The sequence below is a fragment of the Spermophilus citellus genome, assembly GCF_964194105.1.
Source record: "Spermophilus citellus genome assembly, chromosome: 2".
Classification (NCBI taxonomy): domain Eukaryota; kingdom Metazoa; phylum Chordata; class Mammalia; order Rodentia; family Sciuridae; genus Spermophilus; species Spermophilus citellus.
The window spans coordinates 6,180,720-6,198,728 of record NC_138183.1 but is presented as its reverse complement, the minus strand read 5'-3'; the positions used below and the strand labels follow the sequence as shown (position 1 = coordinate 6,198,728).

At 46.9% G+C, this 18,009-nt stretch overlaps 1 protein-coding gene across 12 annotated transcripts in view; it reads right to left on the bottom strand.

Moving 5' to 3' along the window:
• Positions 1 to 17,515, bottom strand: part of FNBP1 (formin binding protein 1) — a 102,746-nt gene extending 85,231 nt beyond the window's left edge. For all 12 annotated transcript variants that reach the window (XM_081279135.1, XM_081279130.1, XM_081279134.1 and 9 more), the window contains exon 1: positions 17,268 to 17,515. In XM_081279135.1, coding sequence (XP_081135261.1) covers positions 17,268 to 17,291 — 24 coding nt within the window. In that variant the 5' untranslated portion in view covers positions 17,292 to 17,515. The remainder of the gene's footprint in view (positions 1 to 17,267) is intronic.
• Between the last annotated feature and the right edge of the window lie 494 nt (positions 17,516 to 18,009).

Genomic DNA, 18,009 nt, shown 5'->3' with positions numbered 1-18,009 from the left:
GCACAAAGTTTGTAAATGGGACTTTTCTCTCCTTTCCAGCTGCTCTGGTCTCCGCCAAGGGGAGAGTCAGGATACAGATGATATTTGGGTTTTTGTTCGTTGGTTGGTTTTTCCAGTACCGGGAATTGAACCCACAGAGGGCTTGACTACTGAGCTCCATCCCTAGCCCTTTTTATTTTTTGATTCAGGTCTCACTAAGCTGCTAGCAGCTGAGGCTGGTCTCGAACTTGCAATTCTCCTGTGTCAGCCTTCTGCATCTCTGGGGTTACAGGCGTGCACCCCTGTTGGGCTCAGGTGATCCTCCGGGGGAGCTGGGACTTACAATACATATAATCTTTTTTTTTTTTTTTTTCTGGGTGGAGGGTAACCAGAGATTGAACTCAGGGGCACTTGACCTCTGAGCCATATCCTCAGCCCTATTCTTTCTGTATTTTATTTAGAGACAAGGTCTCACTCAGTTGCTTAGCACCTCATTTTTGCCAAGGCTGACTTTGAACTCGAGATCCTCCTGCCTCAGCCTCCCAACTGCTAGGATAATATATATCATCTTTAGTTCAGCTTACATCTGCAACAGCTTAACAGCCAGCTCCCGCACGACAAGCATGTGAGCTAGGTGGGTTTCATTCATCAAACAAACATTTATTTTTATATTGACAGCTCTTCTTATAGACTAGCAAATATGGTGAAACCCAGAGCACAGCTAAGGAGGACACCTTTGCCTGCTTGTCCAGCTGATGCGTTCTCAATCTTCCTTTGATAATCAAAGAGAATTCATGGGTCTGCGTGGAATGACTGGAAACAGTCTTCATCCCACCCCACGGCTTCAAACATCTTTCTAGGGTTTTGTCTAAGGACTGTTCATTCCACTTTCTTGAACAATAACTGCCATTTTTTCATCCAAGGAAATCCAGAAGGTGAGGAAAGGAGGCCTGTCCTGCTTCCCTCTCCACCAGGAACCGGGGGGCTTTTTTTGGTACTGAGGATTGAACACGGGGGCACTCACACACTGAGCCACATCCCAGCACTGCTTTGTATTATATTTAGAGACAGGGTCTCACTGAGCTGCTTAGGGACTCACTGAGCTGCTTAGGGACTCGCTAGCTTTGAACTTGATCCTCTAAAGCTGCTGAGCTAGAGTACTTTTATCAAACGGATACCTGCCTGCCTCAAGTTTTCTGGGGTATTATTTACCTACTTTACTTACTTGCCAAACTACCAAAGTGACAAAATGAATTGAAGAGTAAACCTTTCAAGTTTCTCAGCCAAAAAAGTTTTTGATCAGCAAAACACTCCTTGGTATTTTCGCCTATAGAGTCACACCCAGGACACTCAATCTAGTGGAGAGCCTGAGGGCTCAAGCAGTGGCCCTAATGATTCTATTTATGTGCCACTTTTAAACCACTGAACCCTTTACAAACCTCCTATTATTAACATTTCTGTGAGCTAGTGTGGGAACTATACATAAAATTCCACATGGAGATTCTAGCCTTAGAACTAGTTACTGGGCTATAATCGACACTGATGCATTCTCCTATGAACCAATCCTCATGGGATGAAGCAGAAAACAGGACTCAGATAACCTAAGAACACAGGTGAAGGGACTCAGTGTTCTTCCTGTGGCCTGGTTTGTACCCAATTCCTTGATCTCTTCTATTACACCAGAAACCAGGAAGTGCTCACTGAGTTTCTTTCTTTCTTTCTTTCTTTCTTTTTCTGTACTGGGAATTGAGCCCAAGGGCTCTTTCCCACTGAGCTACATCTCCAGTCCTTCTTATTTTTGATACAGACAACTTATTTTGATACAGACAAGTTGCTGAGGCTGGCCTTGAATTTGGGATCCTCCTGCCTCAGCCTCCTGAGCCACTGGGATTATAAGCGCTGCAGGCACATGCCCTGAGCCCAGCCTCTAATTAGTCTTAATGTCTTCATGTAAGAATGTCTTACTTTCCTACTTTGTCATATTCAGAGAAAATAAGGATTGAAATTTCTTAAATGTTTCTCAAATTTTCAATTCCATATTTTAGGGGATTTCTTCAAAGAGAAAACGATCTTATTTTATCTTTAAACTGGAATAAAGAGACACATAGTCGCCCTGTCCTTTAATACACGAGGGGGTTTATGTATTAAATGGTGGAGTATGTGCTTAGCCTACACACACACACACACACAAAAATAAAGTAAAATAAGAGCTGGGGGTGTAGCTCCATGATAAAGCCCCATTGAATTTAACCCCAAGTGTCCCTCCCAAAGACGGGGGGGATACTGTTACTACCATCGATCACAACATCCAAGGATACTGTTCCAATTACTATTATTGTACAATAAATCACCCCCAAAACTTAGTGGGAAAGGATAGGAACACATGGCGTGGGCCGTAGCTGGGACTCTGGCTGGTGGCTGATGACAACTGTTGTTTGCCTGTCAACAGGAACCTCTGCGACTGGCTTCTCCTGGGGTCTCTCCAGCAGAGCCAACTGGGCTTCTTAACAACATGGCGCTGGGTTGGAAAAGTAGACACCCCGGAAGAACGGGGCACGAGTGCGTGGTCCGTTCTGGTTCTGCCTCAGAAACCACGTGGTATTGCTTTACCACTCTCACTGGTCAAGACCGTCTCAGAGGAGTGTCAAAGTCACGTTGTGAATAGCACGAGGACGGGGATCTGGCGGACACCTTGCAGAACAGAAGGGCGCGTAGTGAAGGAGAGTCCCCCCAATCTGATTGATTGGTGACCTGGCAGTACCCGTTTTAGACCGTCTCTGAGAAGATAGGAGGAAAATTCCACAATATGCGTTACGACAGGAAGTCTTAGCCAACAAGGTGCGGATTGATGAGTTCTGAGCTTCTCTATGCATCTCCACAGGTCAGAAGAAGCATATGGGCAGTTTTCAAAGGAGCGAGTCTGTCTGTAAAAGCCTATTAAAGTGAACCCTGGGTGGCATTAACTCTGATGGCTACCAAAGACTGATTGCCCGCCAGCGGCCATTGATCGCTGCTTTGCGCATTTCTGACGGGGTAGAGTAATTTCACCTTTAAGCACCTGGAAGCCTCAAGCTCCGCTGTTACGCTCTTATAAGGATTTACAGAATCAACCCTCCAGTCTACCCCCAAAACAAGTTTCACACATGGTTCTCAGTAAGGTGGACACTTCACAACCAGAGGGCACAGCCACCGTCCGGAGGGCAATGACAGGTGTCCTGAAGTCCAGAGTTAAACAACGGTGCTCGGAGGACTCTAGCTATGCCAGAGCTTGGAATTTTACCCTCTAAATCCTAGCTTTCACATTATCTAAATTTATGTCTTCAGCCTAGGTCTCCTCCCTGAACTCCAGATGCACATATTTAAGTGTCGGCTGGATAACCAGATCCGGACGGCACACGTCCGCTACGCCCTGGGTTTCCTGCCCCTTTACTGCAGGTCTCCACACTGGTACACTGGAGTATCTGATACACGCTGCCCTTTCCCTTGGTTCAGAATGATGCCTACCACGTAGTAGGTGGTCAGCAATACTATCTGATTTAAGAAATGATGACTTATTAGTACCCTAGTGAACCACAAAGCCAGAAGGAAGGGGGGTCTGAAAACGGCGTGGAAGCAGCTGGCTGCAGAGAGAAGCAGCCCCAGGACGCTGCTAGATGTTAAATTCATTGTAAAGAACAAAATAAGCAGGCAGGTGTGGAGGTGCACACCTGTAATCCCAGTGGCTCAGGAGGACTGCAAGTTCAAAGCCAGCCTCAGCATCTTAGATTCTGAGCAATTTAGTGAGACATACCCTGTCTCAAAACAAAACATAAAAAGGGCTGGGGATGTGGCTCAGTGGTTAAGTGCCCCAGATTCAATTCCAGTATTAAAAAAGAAAAAAAAAAGGCAAAGATTAAGGATGAATGAGAAACCAAATGGCACAATGCTCAATGGCACCACCTAATCCATATCAGAACCGTAGGGGAGCTTCTCAAAGTGTAGATTCTTGAAAATATGTAAATAGATCATAAAATGACTGATTCTCAGTCTTGCCAATTTGGAAAGTGATGAGATAAATACCCAACATCCAATCTTGGTACTATCTTTGAGAAGCAATTTTGAACAGAGATTAAAATAAAAAAGATCTACACATAACTAATTATGCTGCCCTCTGCCTAAAGAACAGAATGGGTTAAAACAACCGACCGTCCACACAGTATCAGTAAAAGGCTCCACCCAGCCTTAATGTAGATCCATCCCTCCAGAGGAGAGGAGTGCCTCCGGCTCCCAGAGCTTGCTGTCACCAGCCATTATCTTCACCCAGTTCTATTCTGATTTTATGCTCTCCAAGAACCTGGTGCAGAACTTAGCTTGCCACAGAGATTAGCCTCTGGGAAGAGAATGTTCAGATCAACAAATACGAATATCCAGGCTCCTTAGGAAAGTATCCCTCACTCGTCGTTTGCTTTCTGGGGCTGGGGATGAGACCCTGGATTTGATCACCAGCGCTCCCTACCACCTGGCCCCAGTGCATTTAGGTTTGTTCATCAGTCTTGAGAGTTTGGTTATGTGAGTCACTTCCAGGCATGCTACACTCCAACCACAAAATCTTGTTGAGCTGAGGTTCAAAAGCTGACAGCCTTCTCCAGACTACACCAGCAAAGGAGAAACTGGGGAGGAAGAATCGATGGAGGTTTGAGTTTTATGGTTAGCTGGTAAAAAAAAAAAAAAAAAAAAAAAAAAACACTGAAAAAGGAATGAGCCTGAAATATTGGCCCAGCGGCGCCTGCCTTCCACAGGCCGAGGGTCTCTGGCGGGCTGTCAAGGTAAAGCCATGTCCTTCCGTGGTTCTTGGCCAGTCTGCATTCCCAGGCTCCCAGCCACATTCCCTGCTCACCTGAGAGCTCACGGCCTCCCACACCCAGGGGCCTCTGGACCGCAGCTGGACCACCACTCTGCTTGGACGCCCACTGGCCTCTCTCCTCCACCTGTCCTTCAGAACTTGGCTTGGTGCTGCTCTTTGCCAGTTGGGCTTCGCTCCTGGGCACACATTTCCACAGCTACCCTCCACTGTTCCCACCATGCGGCACTGTGGCTTCTGTCTGTCTCAGCATCTACAGGCTACAAACTACCCTGGGGCAGGAACCTGGTCTTAGCAGGACATGGTGGCCTACACCTGGGTCCCAGCTACTTGGGAGGCTGGGGTGGAAGGACTGCTTGAGTCCAGAAGATCAAGGCCAGCTGGGCAGCACAGAAAGATTCTGTCTAAAAAAAATAGGAACCACATGTTGGTACTTAGTAGATGCTCAAAAAATACACAGGAAGGGGTAAAATAAGTCCCAAGCAGATTAACTGTTTTTCTATCTTATCCGGAAGTTATTTTCATTATTCATTTGTTTTATTTATTTATTTATTTTTTGGTACTGGGGATTGAACCCAGGGGCGCTCTACCACTGAGCTACACCCCCCCCCACCATACAGATAAATTTGCATGCACATCTACACTCATGAAATCCAAATGCCTTTTACACTGTCAAAGGCTCCACCAGGAATTTCCATGTGTATCTTCAAATATAAATATTTTAAAATGTCTTAGCTATCTTTGCTAAGAAAAAAATCAACCCCAAACTAAGTTGACACATAGTATTATCTCAAGTGGCAAATATCCACCTTTTGAGGGGAGAAATAATGTGACTTCAGTAGGACTTTTTTTAAAAAGTGGTAAAAATAGCCAAAAAGAACTATGAGACCCTTAGGGACAGATTGAAATATGATCTCTTCAGTAGACTCAGGTACACAGCAAAACTCAGTATTTTAGTGTTTAGACGTCTGTTTTGTGATTTTTTTTTTTAAAGGAAAAGATAGTTATACAGTTGATGTGGCCTCTTGAATCCATATTACTTTCCAAAGCAATGATTTCTAGGCACTTTCCTGATATCAAGCCATTTTATTTTATTTTTATACTGGGACTGAACCAAGGGGTGCTTAACCACTGAGCCACATCCTCAGCCCTTTTTTGTATTTTATTTAGAGACAGGGTCTCTAAGTTGCTGAGGCTGCCCTCAAACTAGTGATCCTCCTGCCTTAGCCTCCCAAGGAGCTAAGATTACAGGCATTCGCCACCCATCTGGCTTCAGGTTATTTCAATTTAAACAGAATTTTAGAAACAACGCTTTTTGTGAAGATCAAGAGGCTAGGACATAGGGGCTGGGGCTCAGGGGTAGAGCGCCTACCTGGCATGTGTGAGGCCCTGGATTCGGTTCTCAGCACCACATAAGTAAATAATAAGGCCCATTGACAATTAAAAAAAAAAAAGGCGAGGACATGAACCACTCACTTTTTAGGACATCTGTCTCCACGGATGTGTTCCCAGGAGCTGGGTTTCTCCTCCACCCTCCCCTCATTATGGTAAGTGCATTTACTCATCACCTCTCAGCCAAGAATCAAAGAGCACTTTCCAGGCAAGCCCACACCATCACGCCTCCTTGTGAAGAGAAAGGCAAGCACCGTCCTCACAGGGAAAGGGAGGGACAGAGATGCAAGGACTTGCCCAACACTAATAACGTTAGATGAGGTAGTGGAGCGCCCAGCCTGAGCTCCAGAGCTGTGCAGGTGGCCGGGGGCCTGCACCCTTCTCCCCAGCGCGACATCCAGGAATCAGCTCTTGATTTGGCTGCACAAATAGGAGGGGAAGAGCTTCCTCCAAGGTGCCAAGTTTTCTTTTGCCGTAGATAGGAGAGAAAATGTTTAGTTTCTTGTTCCTCGAGAACCAAAACTTTGTTTGTTTTCTGGTTTTGCTTTGTTTTAGTCCAGGGGACAGAATCGGGGGCCAAACACACAGCAAAGTCCCCAGCTCCACCCCCCTTTTTGAGGCAGGGGCTCACTAAGTTGTTGGGCTGGCCTTGAACTTGTGATCCTCCTGCCTCAGCCTCCGGAGTCACTGGCATTACAGACCTGTGCCACCACACCCAGGAAGAAGCAGCAAAACTGAGAGTCCTGCCAGTCACATGTGGAGTACCCCAAAGAGGCCAATACCTAGATTCCTCCTGCTCTTTCTCCATTCAATTAGAAATTCCTTGAATGGGCCTGCGGGGTGTAGCTCATGACAGAGCACTTGCCTAGCAGGAGTGAGGCTCTGAGTTCGACTCCCAGCACTGCAAAATAAGTAAAGAAATAAATTCTTTCACCAAGGCACGCTTGTAAGACACAAAGTCGGAAGTTTGGTACTAATCATTAGGATCCAGAGAAACTAATCTCTGAGGGTGTACCTCAGTGGTAGAGCACTTGCTTAGCATGCAGGAGCCCCAGGCTTACCTCCAGCACCAGAACCCCAAAACTCTGGGTTTGAAAGAAGGAGAGGATCACTTAGCACCAGCAGACAGCCTGCTGGTATTAAACTTCATTCATGACTGTTGCTACGAGGTCCAAGGCCACAGCAGGTGAGTCATGGCTTGTCAATATGAGAGGCCCCAAGAGTTTCACCACAAGCAAAACCTCACAGGAAGGTGCAGTTTTTAAAACTATTATCAACTTACTTTGTGTTGAAAAAAGAATTAAACCAAACAAAAACAAAAACTAAAGAAACAAGTTATAATAAAACTCTAGAAGTAGCCCTCACTGTCCGGGTGACCCTGGTAAGTGACTTCCCTCTGAGACTCATCCATAAGATGGAGACAAAAGGCACATTCACCAGGTGCTTTTTAGGTTATGGAGGCTGTACTGAAATCCCCTAACCAAGGTGCTTTGGGCACTTGACAAATGTCAGTTCTCTTCTATGTTCATGTTTTAAAAGACGGGCGGGGAGGGGATTTTGGTCCTTTGTATGGTTTTTCACAAAAGCAAGGAAGCAGAACATGACCACGTGTAGCACCAGAGACTGAGGACTCTGAAAGCCCACGTGGACACAAGACAATGAATGGCAAAATGTCATCATCCGTGAAGCTGGGTCACGGGGACATGGGGGCTCGTAACATTGTTTTCTCTACATTTGTTTGAAAATGTCTACGTGAAAAAGTTCAGACAATAGTCAGGCACAAAGGTGCAGGCCTGAAATCCCAGACACTTGGGAAGCTGAGGCAGGAGGATCCCAAGCCAGTCTCAGCAAGTTAGCAAGATCACTGGGATGTAGATCAATAGAAAAGTGCCAGGGCTGGGGATGTGGCTCAAGCGGTAGCGCGCTCGCCTGGCATGCGTGCGGCCCGGGTTCGATCCTCAGCACCACATACCAACAAAGATGTTGTGTCTGCCGAGAACTAAAAAATAAATATTAAAAAAATTCTCTCTCTCTCTTTAAAAAAAAAAGAAAAAGAAAAGTGCCCCTAGTGACCAAAAAAAAAAAAAAATTCAAATAATAATGATAACTTTTAAAGTTATGCACTTAAAAAAGTGTTTGGAGGGAGCTGGGGTTGTGGCTCAGTGGTGGAGCACTTGCCTAGCACATGTGAGGCACTGGGTTTGATCCCAGCACCACATATAAAGAATAAATACATAAAATAAAGGTATAGATAGATAGACAGTGTTTGGAGGGGTGCTGGGCCCTAGCTCAGTGGCTGGGCTGTGTTTGCCTGGCATGTGTGAGGTCCATCCCTAGCACCACAAAAAAAGAAAAAATAGATAAATAAATAAAAAGATAGAGAAGGGAATCTACAGCCTGAAAGGCCTTGGGTTGAATCCGGGCTTCTACTCTGTGAACTTGGATGAGTTCTTTTCCATCTGAGCCTCAGTGGCTGCATCACGAGAGGGTTTCCAGTGGTGGGGCTGATGCACCAGCACTGCTGCCCAGCTGCCAGGCATGTCCCCTGAGGCTGGCCTCATCTTCTGAGCTGAGGTCATGTTTTCTACAGCACCCCAGCCTACACCTGAGCAAGATGGTAGCCAAGGTCCCTCTCTTCACGGGGCGAACCCCGGCTAATGAAGGAGCTAGGTGGGGGAAAGGAGTCTGACCATTTCTGCTGGATCAGGTAATCTCTGCTCTGGAGCACACGGGGCCTAGTGTTCTGATCTGCTGCTTTCCTCCCTCTTCCTGTCACAGGGCTACTCCCCAACCTCCTGCACCCACACCGTCCTGCACCAAGGACTTGAGCAGCAGGAGTGGCTCACCACAAGCTCTCAACCAACTCAAGGATGAGAGCACTTACCAGCAGGGCTTGCTGAGATCGGCACACAGGTGAAATGGTACCAGATGGCCAGAGTTTAGGCATGTATAAGCTGTTTCCAGTTTTAGAAAACACAGACTACAGAAGTACAAATGGAAACTGTAGCTGCTGAAATGGATACAAGGAAACTGCAGATGCTAGTTTAAGAATTGTGAACTTGGGCTGGGGATGTGGCTCAAGCGGTAGCGCGCTCGCCTGGCATGCGTGCGGATCCGGGTTCGATCCTCAGCACCACATACCAACAAAGATGTTGTGTCCGCCGAGAATTAAAAAATAAATATTAAAAAAAATTCTCTCTCTCTCTCTCCCTCTCCCTCCCCCCCCACTCTCTCTTAAAAAAAAAAAAAAAAAAGAATTGTGAACTAATTACTATGAAAAATCAGATTCTGAGCTAGGCACCCTTGCACATGCCTGTAATCCCATCAGTTTGAGAGGCTGAGGCAGGAGGATCAAAAGTTTAAATCGAGCCTCAAGAATTTCACAAGGCCCTAAGCAAAACAGTGAGACCCTGTCTCTAAATAAAATGTAATACAGGGCTAGGTATGTGGTTCAGTGGTTAAGCATCCCTGGGTTCAATCCACGGTAGCAAAAAAAAAAAAAAAAAAAAAAAAATCCTGGGCAAAAATCTAATTCTGGCTGGGAGCAATGGCCCACATTTATAATCCCAATAACCGGAGGGTCAGGCAGGAGGTTTGCAAGTTCAAAGCCAGCTGAGCAACTTAATGAGAACCTGTATCAAAATGAAAAAAATAAAATAAAGAGGACTGGGGATGTAGCTCATCGATCAAATGCCCATGAGTTTGATCCCCAATACCAAACCAAACAAAAGACTAATTCTTGAGTATTAGAATGGCATGCCCTAATTTAAAAAAAAAAAAAAGAAAAAGAAAAAGGGAACACCATATACTTCATGTAATGTTATAGTCTAAATGTGATCAGTCTTAGGCTTTTGCAATAAGGAAATGAAGTCCCATCTATATTTCTTTTCTTGTTGGTTGGTTAGTATCAACAATGGAAGTTATGTAAATTTAACACAAAATCTTACAAATAGGATGAGGCTTATGAAATAAAAGTTGGTTCTGGGGCTGGGCACGGTGACACACGCCTATAATCCCAACGGCTCGGAAGGCTGAGACAGGAGGATCCTGAGTTCAAAGCCAACCTCAGGAAAAGCAAGGCACTAAGCAACTCAGTGAAACCCTGTCTCTAAATAAAATACAAAACAGGGCTGGGGCTGTGGCTCATTGGCCAAGTGCCGCTGAGCTCAATCCCGGTATCCCCCAAAAAAGTTGGTTCTGGGCTGGGGCTGTAGCTCAGTGGCAGAGTGGTTGCCTAGCATATGTGAGACACTGGGTTTGATCCTTAGCATCACATAAAAATAAATAAAATTCAGTCAATTCTGTCCATCTACAACTACAAAAAAAAAATTTTTAAGTTGGTTCTCATTGGAAGACCCAAACCAAACAAACAAACAAGCTTATAGTCCCAGGTACTCGAGAGGCTGAGCTGGGAGGGTCCTTGAGTCCAAGACAGCTGGGTCACACAGAAAAACACTTGAAAACAACAATTGTTAGTGGTATTGCATCTTTAAAACCTCATATACCTCCAAATTGCTCTCTAATATAATGTGCATATTTGGCTTCTTGCGATTTAAAAAAAATTTTAAACTTGACACCCCGTGAGGCTCTAGCTAGTAAGAGTACACGTTGCTAAAACAGGAGACAAATATTTCCTCATAAACACGAATTCCAGGAGACTTCACACCCACATTCTGAAATCTAATTAGATTCATTTCCCAGGGCACTCATTTATTCTTGGTAGCATGCAATTTTTAAGTGTCAAAATAAAACCTTATTTTTAAATGTGGGTGGTGTTGATGAAGGAGCATGAGTAATCCTTGCAGGAAGCAATATCGGCCAAAGAGGGGAAGCAGGAGATCCTGGACAGTCCTTCCAGAAACACGAGTGGCAGAGCGGTCACACGGTAGGGGAGGACCCTTACAAACTCCTTGAGGGACTCGAAGGAGTTTTACCTACCAAATGCGGCACAGGCTTTGTGCAGGATCCCATCTACCGCAGGAGGAAAAGGCTGATGTGAACAGGAGCCTTGGACCCATCAAGCCGCCCCGGTTTTGTTGCCTTTCAATTACCATCTGCTCACAGGCAAAGTCGGGGTGCAAGCGTGCTGGAGTGAAGATGACAGAATTAATCTCATTCATCCTCTCTTCCTAGGAACGTCTGTCCTGCCCCCATAGTTGGGGAAGCGCTACCTCAACTGGCAGTCTTGCTATGTTCTTCCCAAACAGGAATCTTTGAAGGGCAAAGAAGAAAGAGCAGGAAAGCTGTGCACGGTTGTTAAGGCTCCGATTTAGCCATCAAGGGCGCAAGGAGAAGTCATAATTCTCAAAACCTCAAACTGTTAATAATTACTTCAAGATTAAAAAAAAGATTAAGTATTACCTTGTTTAAAATTGTAACACATTTTAAATTTCCTATATAAATACACCTATACTTATCAGGCATGAGTAGCATGAATGACAGTGGAGTAGTAACTTTTCAACCTGACCTTAAAAGTCAGAGCCTCTGGGGTGTTGCTGGAGTGGGTGGGGGGAGAGAGTCCACCTAGCATGCAAGGCCTCACACAAGGCCTCCAGATCAATCGCCAAGCACAGCAGAAGACAAAGGGTACCTAGACGGTTGGCCTGTACGTATGGGTGGGGGCTGGAGGAAATGAGATGCCTCTGTACCTCCCACTCAACACTGCTGGGAACCTAAAGCTGCTCTAAAAAGAGATTATTTCTTTAAAAAGGTGCCTAGAACTATGTAAAAGTTGCCAGTTATAATTTTGAAAATGCAGGAAGGTGTTATAATGACCTTCTTATGATTTTTTTAAAAGTAAATGTTAAGGGGCTGGGGATGTGGCTCAAGTGGTAGTGCACTCGCCTCGCATGCGTGCGACCCGGGTTCGATCCTCAGCACCACATACCAACAAAGATGTTGTGTCCGCCGAGAACTAAAAATAAATATTAAAAAACAAAAAAGGTAAATTAAAAAAAAAAAAAAAGTAAATGTTAAAACAAAAGGAAAAAAAAAAGGACTCGATCATTCATTAAGTAAATATTTATTGAACTCCTACATGGAGTCAGGCTTCGTTCCCAGGACAGTAGGTAGATAATTCTTACACTGTTGCCTATTCAAAGTGCATCCTGCAACCCATGTCTATAGAGTCAGCATAGGTGGACGTACACTATGTGTCTGACACTACCTTAAAAACACAGGTCAGAAAGGATTCACAGAATATACTGAGGTGCTTCTCACCATGTATTGCTCAGGACTCCCTGTTCTCTTTCTTGTATGCTGGCTGCTTCATTTCTCATTAGCACCTGAGCAAAGAAATAAGGATGGTGCAGATGACACCAGACGACAGCAAGACCAGGTCTGTCAACAAAGAATCTGGGAACTGCAAAGCCTGCAATGGTGACAGAGCTAAAATCTCCAATAGATTTATTCATATGTCACACTAATGAGCCAGCTAACAAAAAGCTGTCACTGCCTTCCAATAAATAGGTACAAAAAACCCACTCCAAGACTCTTGCTTTGCCATCTCTCCAATGACCAGTCACAATTTCAACAAGGTGGTAGACATTACCTTTTAAACAAAGTGTTAAGTAAATGCCTTTTGGCTTCTTCTTCTTCTTCTTTTTTAAATTGGTGGTTCTGGAGGTTGAACCCAGGGCCTTGCACAAGCACTACACCACTAAGCTGCATCCCCAGGCCCTTTTTGGTTAATCTTACATAGAAACTTAAATGTCAGCATTCGCCTGGCATGCATGAGGCCTGGGGTCAATCCCTAGCACTGTGAAAAAAAAAAAAAAAAAAAGAAAGTAAGAAAGAAACATAAGGGCTGGGGATAGAGCTCAGTTGGTAGAGTGCTCACCTCACATGTACAAGGCCCTGGGTTCAATCCCCAGCACAAGAAAGGAAGAAAGGAAGAAAGGAAGAAAGGAAGAAAGGAAGAAAGAAGCCATAAATGTTTATTTTGATTCTGATGTTGCAGCCTAGAGGTAAAACCTACTTTATCTGCTTTCATAGAAATAAGTAGAGATCACTCAATGTATATATTGTGACAACAGACTTGAACAGGGGCCTTGTACAGTAGCTGTTCAATAAATTTTTTAAAAAAATTAAAGGTGAATTTATGAAAAGTTTATGAGTTTTTTTTTTCTTTTGTATCAGGGATGGAACCCAGAGGCATGTAAAAACTGAGTCACATATCCCCGGCCACCCCGCTTTTATTTTTTAATTATTTTTTATTCTGAGACAGGGTCTCACTAAGTTGATCCTCCTGCCTCAGTCTTCCAAGTCGCTGGGATTACAGGCGTGAACCACTGCACCCAGTCAGAGATAATTTCATTCAAACTAATTTCTTTCTCCTTTCTTTTCTTTTTTAAATTCCATTTTATTAGTTTACTTTTTAATGTGGTGCTGAGGATTGAACCCAGTGCCTCACACATGCTAGGCAATTACTCCACCACTGAGCCACAACTCCAGCCCCAAATCTAATTTCTTTAAAATAGCCATTTAACTTTGTTATAACATTCTGATACAAAAAAACAAAAGCCACCCCCCTACAAAACAAACAAACAAACAAAAACAACTGAAAGCCCAATGTGAGGCTGGAGATGTAGCTAGATGGTGCAGCCCTCGTCCAGCATGCGCAGGGCCCAGGTCCAGTCCCCAGGACCACATCAAAACAAAACAAAAGCCCAACTCAAATATAAATTAATCCAATAAAATTATCACAAATTACAGGTTTTGAGTTCATTTTTATAGTTGCACGATGACTTCCTGACAATGACAATTTCTCAAAACTTTCCTAAAATATGATTAATTTTTATAAAATATTCAAAGAACAAGAGAAAGGTTTAACTACCTCTAGAAGCAGGATGTGGCTTAAAAGCAGGTCTTTAGTGTGAAATGCATTTTTTTTTTTTTTAATTCCTGTGGGCTGGGGATCAAACCCAGGCCCTTGCAAATACCAGGCCAGCACTCTACCACCTGGCTACCTCCCCAGCCCTGAAACCTGCAGTTTTAAAATGCCTACGTGGACTTCACTAAAGTCCTACAATGTGTGCAAAGTCTGATTGCATTTGTGAAGGTCCACGCAAGCTGCAACCACCTGTTACAAATAACTGAGGGCCACCCAAACCATAGGCGGTCTCTCCATCTAGAAGCATGACTCTGCCAAGTGAGGCTTTAGGGCCCCGTCATTATCTCATTACACATGTGCATGATCCCAAGCCACCATTTAAGGAAAACCCTCAATCACTGCTTTCCTCTGGGCTGCCCAGGCACCGCACATCTCAAGCCTCTGACCACCAGGAATGGGGGCCTGTTCTTCAGCTCCAGCTGCTTTCATGTTTATCTCAACAACCACTAATAGGTTAAGGCAGCTGAAGATGGGCATCTGGCTGCCCTGTGTGTCTTTGCATTTCAAATTGAAACTAAAAATGTGGCCTTTTCCAGTCCTGCAGTACTGTGCTCTTTCCCTCACCTCCACTAAACAGTAAGCGGCTCACAGCAGAGCTCCCCAGGCACAGGAATGCCTTGGAAAACAGACCTGCTGACTGGCTCACTCTTCCTCATCAAGTTACCAAGTGAAAAAATTTTCCAATACTTCACAATTTCTACCTTAAAATGTTTTTCAATTATTTTCATGTAGAAATTTCAAGCATACACAGTAGAAGGAATACGAGCAGGAGCTCTTCTGCATCCATCCTCCAATTACAATAACTACCTTCAGGACCAATTTTGTTTCAATATCCCCCACCCACTACGACTGCAAATTCTGAGGCAAACGCAAGATTTTGTATCATTCATATACATTTCAGTACCTCATTATTTATTTGTAATACCTTTAAACAAAATTAATTTTTAAAATTATTTATTTTTTTAATGAGGATGGAGCCCAGTACCTCACATGTGTGAGACAAGAGCTCCATCACTGAGCCCCCATTTGCTTTTTCCTGATGTATCATAATTGTACCTCAGTGTGGGATTCATGTGCCATACACCACACACACATAACCTCGTCAATCTCATGCCCAGAACCTTCCCCCACCCATTTATTCTCAGTGACTCCTGTCCTTGTCGTCCTTCCCTTCCCTCCATTCTCAAAAGAAATATCTACAGAATGATGCAGGCAGTGGGAGCTATTTTATCATTTCTTCCCCCAGCCACCCACCCCTTGACTGAGATACCTGCTGTGACATTTCACCGACTTCACTATGGAATGCTTACCTCCATGTCTGTCCCTATTTCACTCAGAAACATATTGTATTTTTCCCTCCACAAATTGAACATTGGGGGAAAAAAAATTCTATCCTCTTGATGAGGATTATTTCTGATATGTTCCCCCATCCTCAAATAACCTAAAAAAATAAAAGGGGAGCAGGGCCCAGAGGTGGCTGCCTGTAATGCCAGCAACTGTGAAGGCTGAGGCAGGAGGCTCTCAAGTTTTAGGCTAACCTCAGTAATTCAGTGAGCCTCTGTCTTAAAATAAAAAATAAAAGGGTTGGAGGTGTAGTTTAGTGGTAAAGCACACCAGGATTCAATCCCCAATACAAAAGGGGGAAAAAAAGTCAAAGTAAGGAGAAGAGGCACTGAAGAAGAAAGAAACACAGACCTAAAGGGGTGGATCTCTGCCTAATTGGGTGCAAATATGTTAAACCATTAATTTATTTTCAAAATGAATATTTGTAAACATCAGCTAAAATTTTGTCATGAATCCCTTTAGACAGAGGATGTTTATAAAATGAATTATCTTAATTTAAGGGAGCTTTTGCCCTCAGGATTTTAGTATTACTAACAGTAGCTGCTTTGGAGCCTAAGAAATGGTTATGTAAAAACAATTAAAGCCAAATTTTTTTTTCTTTCAGGGAGGATGCGCTCTGTTTCTGTAATTGCTCTAACCTTGTTTTATTTTGACATGAGATTTCTTGGCCTCATCCCAGACAGCAACCACCACCCCACACTTTCTCCTCCACACCCTTCACAAATGGAATTCCAAAAGGTAGGAAGCAGGCACTTCTGCTTCATCCTGGAGTTCATCCTGGGCCACAGCGTTCTTGAGCACAGTTCAGGGCAACAATCCACGGCTCTTGCCCCTGACCACTGCACTGCCGTCTCTGGCCCATGATCTCCCCAAGAGCCTGGGGAGGGCAGGGAAACAATCTGGGTCCCAAACAGCCTCTCCCCGCGGGTATGGCCTGTGAACTGCCTCGGGTCGCCTGGTGGCTCTTGGTGAGGCGACAGCTTCTAGGCACCAAGCTGCTTGTTTACCCCAGGCTAAGGGCACCGGCCGAGGCAGCCCTCACTGCCGACCTTACCCACTTGAAACTGTTTCCTCTGGGCAGCAGATAAAGAACGGCTTACCCTGCGAATGCTCTTTCCCGAAATGGATAACGAAAGACCTCTAACTCCTACTACTTTCCTCCTCCAGGCCAAACGCCGCAGCCCCCTCAAATTCAGGATCTGAGTTGCCCCAAAGAACAAGTGCGCCCCGAACGGCGCGGGTCCCAAGTCCCCGCTTCCAGAGGGAAGACCTCACTTCTCGTCCTTGACACCCCAAAACCCAAGGCGGGGACCCGGAGCCCGCCGCGGCCGCCCCGCCCCCGGGGGAGCGCCGGCTCCGCGGCAGGGGGAAGGCAGCCCGGGACCCAGCCGCGGGCGCCGGCACGCGTTACGCAGCCCAGCAGAGCCCAGGGCCTCCGCGCCCCGGGCCACGGCGGTGCGGGCATCGCCCCGGAGAGGAAGGCTCCTCCCCACACGCCCGCCGGCCTCGGGGCGCCGGGGAGAGGGAGGCCGGCCCGCGCCCCCTCCCGGGCCGCAGGGCACCGGGACCCGCGCCTTCCTCCCGGGCCGCAGCGCGACCCGGCCCCCTTCTCCTTCTCGGGCCGATCGGACCCAACCCGCGTCCGCGGCTCAGACCGGCGGGGACCACAGCTCCCCTCGCCTCCAGAAGGCGGACTGGCGGCACCTCCTGCTCGGCCCAGGCCAGCGGGGCCACCGGGACCCGCGCCTCCCCACAGGCCGCGGGGAAACGCAGCCCGCGCGCGCACCGACCCGGCCGCCGGCGGCCCAGCCCCTCACTCACCCAGAGCTCAGTGCCCCAGCTCATGGTGCAGGGGGCGGGAAGGGGCGCCCCGCGCGGCGGGCGCGGCTCTCCGGTCCCCCTCCCGGCGATCGCCTCGCCCCTCGAGATCCCCGCGACCGCGGAAAGAGGGAGTCCGTGCGGCCGCCGCCCGCTCGGGATCGCGGCTCCGAGCCCTGGGTCCCCTCGGCAGCTTCTCCTCTCTGTCGCGCCACAGCAAAATGGCCCGAGGAAGCGGCAGCCGCGACCGCCGCAGCGCCAGCCTGCCCCACACCGGGTGAGCAAGGGGAGGGGACGCGCGGAGGGAGGGGACGCGCGGAGGGAGGGGCGGGCGGGGCCGCGCCGGGGGCGGGGCCGGCCTGACAGCTCGCGCACGCGCGGCCGCCTAGCCCCCGGCCCGGCCCACCCTCTCGCCGGCTCCCTGCGCAGGGGCGCGTCGCCCAGGGGTCCGGAAGGACGCGCTGGGAGGCGCCAGTGCCCGCCGGCCCTGAAACCCGGAGGACTCTGTCAGTCTCCCCTTTACTTATGGGCAGCCGCGCTCTGCGCTCTCAGGACCGTCGCTCGCCTTTGAACCTCGCCGGTCCCTGTTATTACCCAGGCTCTGACGAGGCTGGTGTTCCTCCACCGCCGGGGCCGCTCGGGGCGGCAGGACAATACTTTCCCTGCAGCCGTTCGCGCCGACCTGCTTCTCTGCACGCTCTTCCCACCGCGCAGCCTCCGCGGAGGCCCGAGGAGCCTGGCAGAG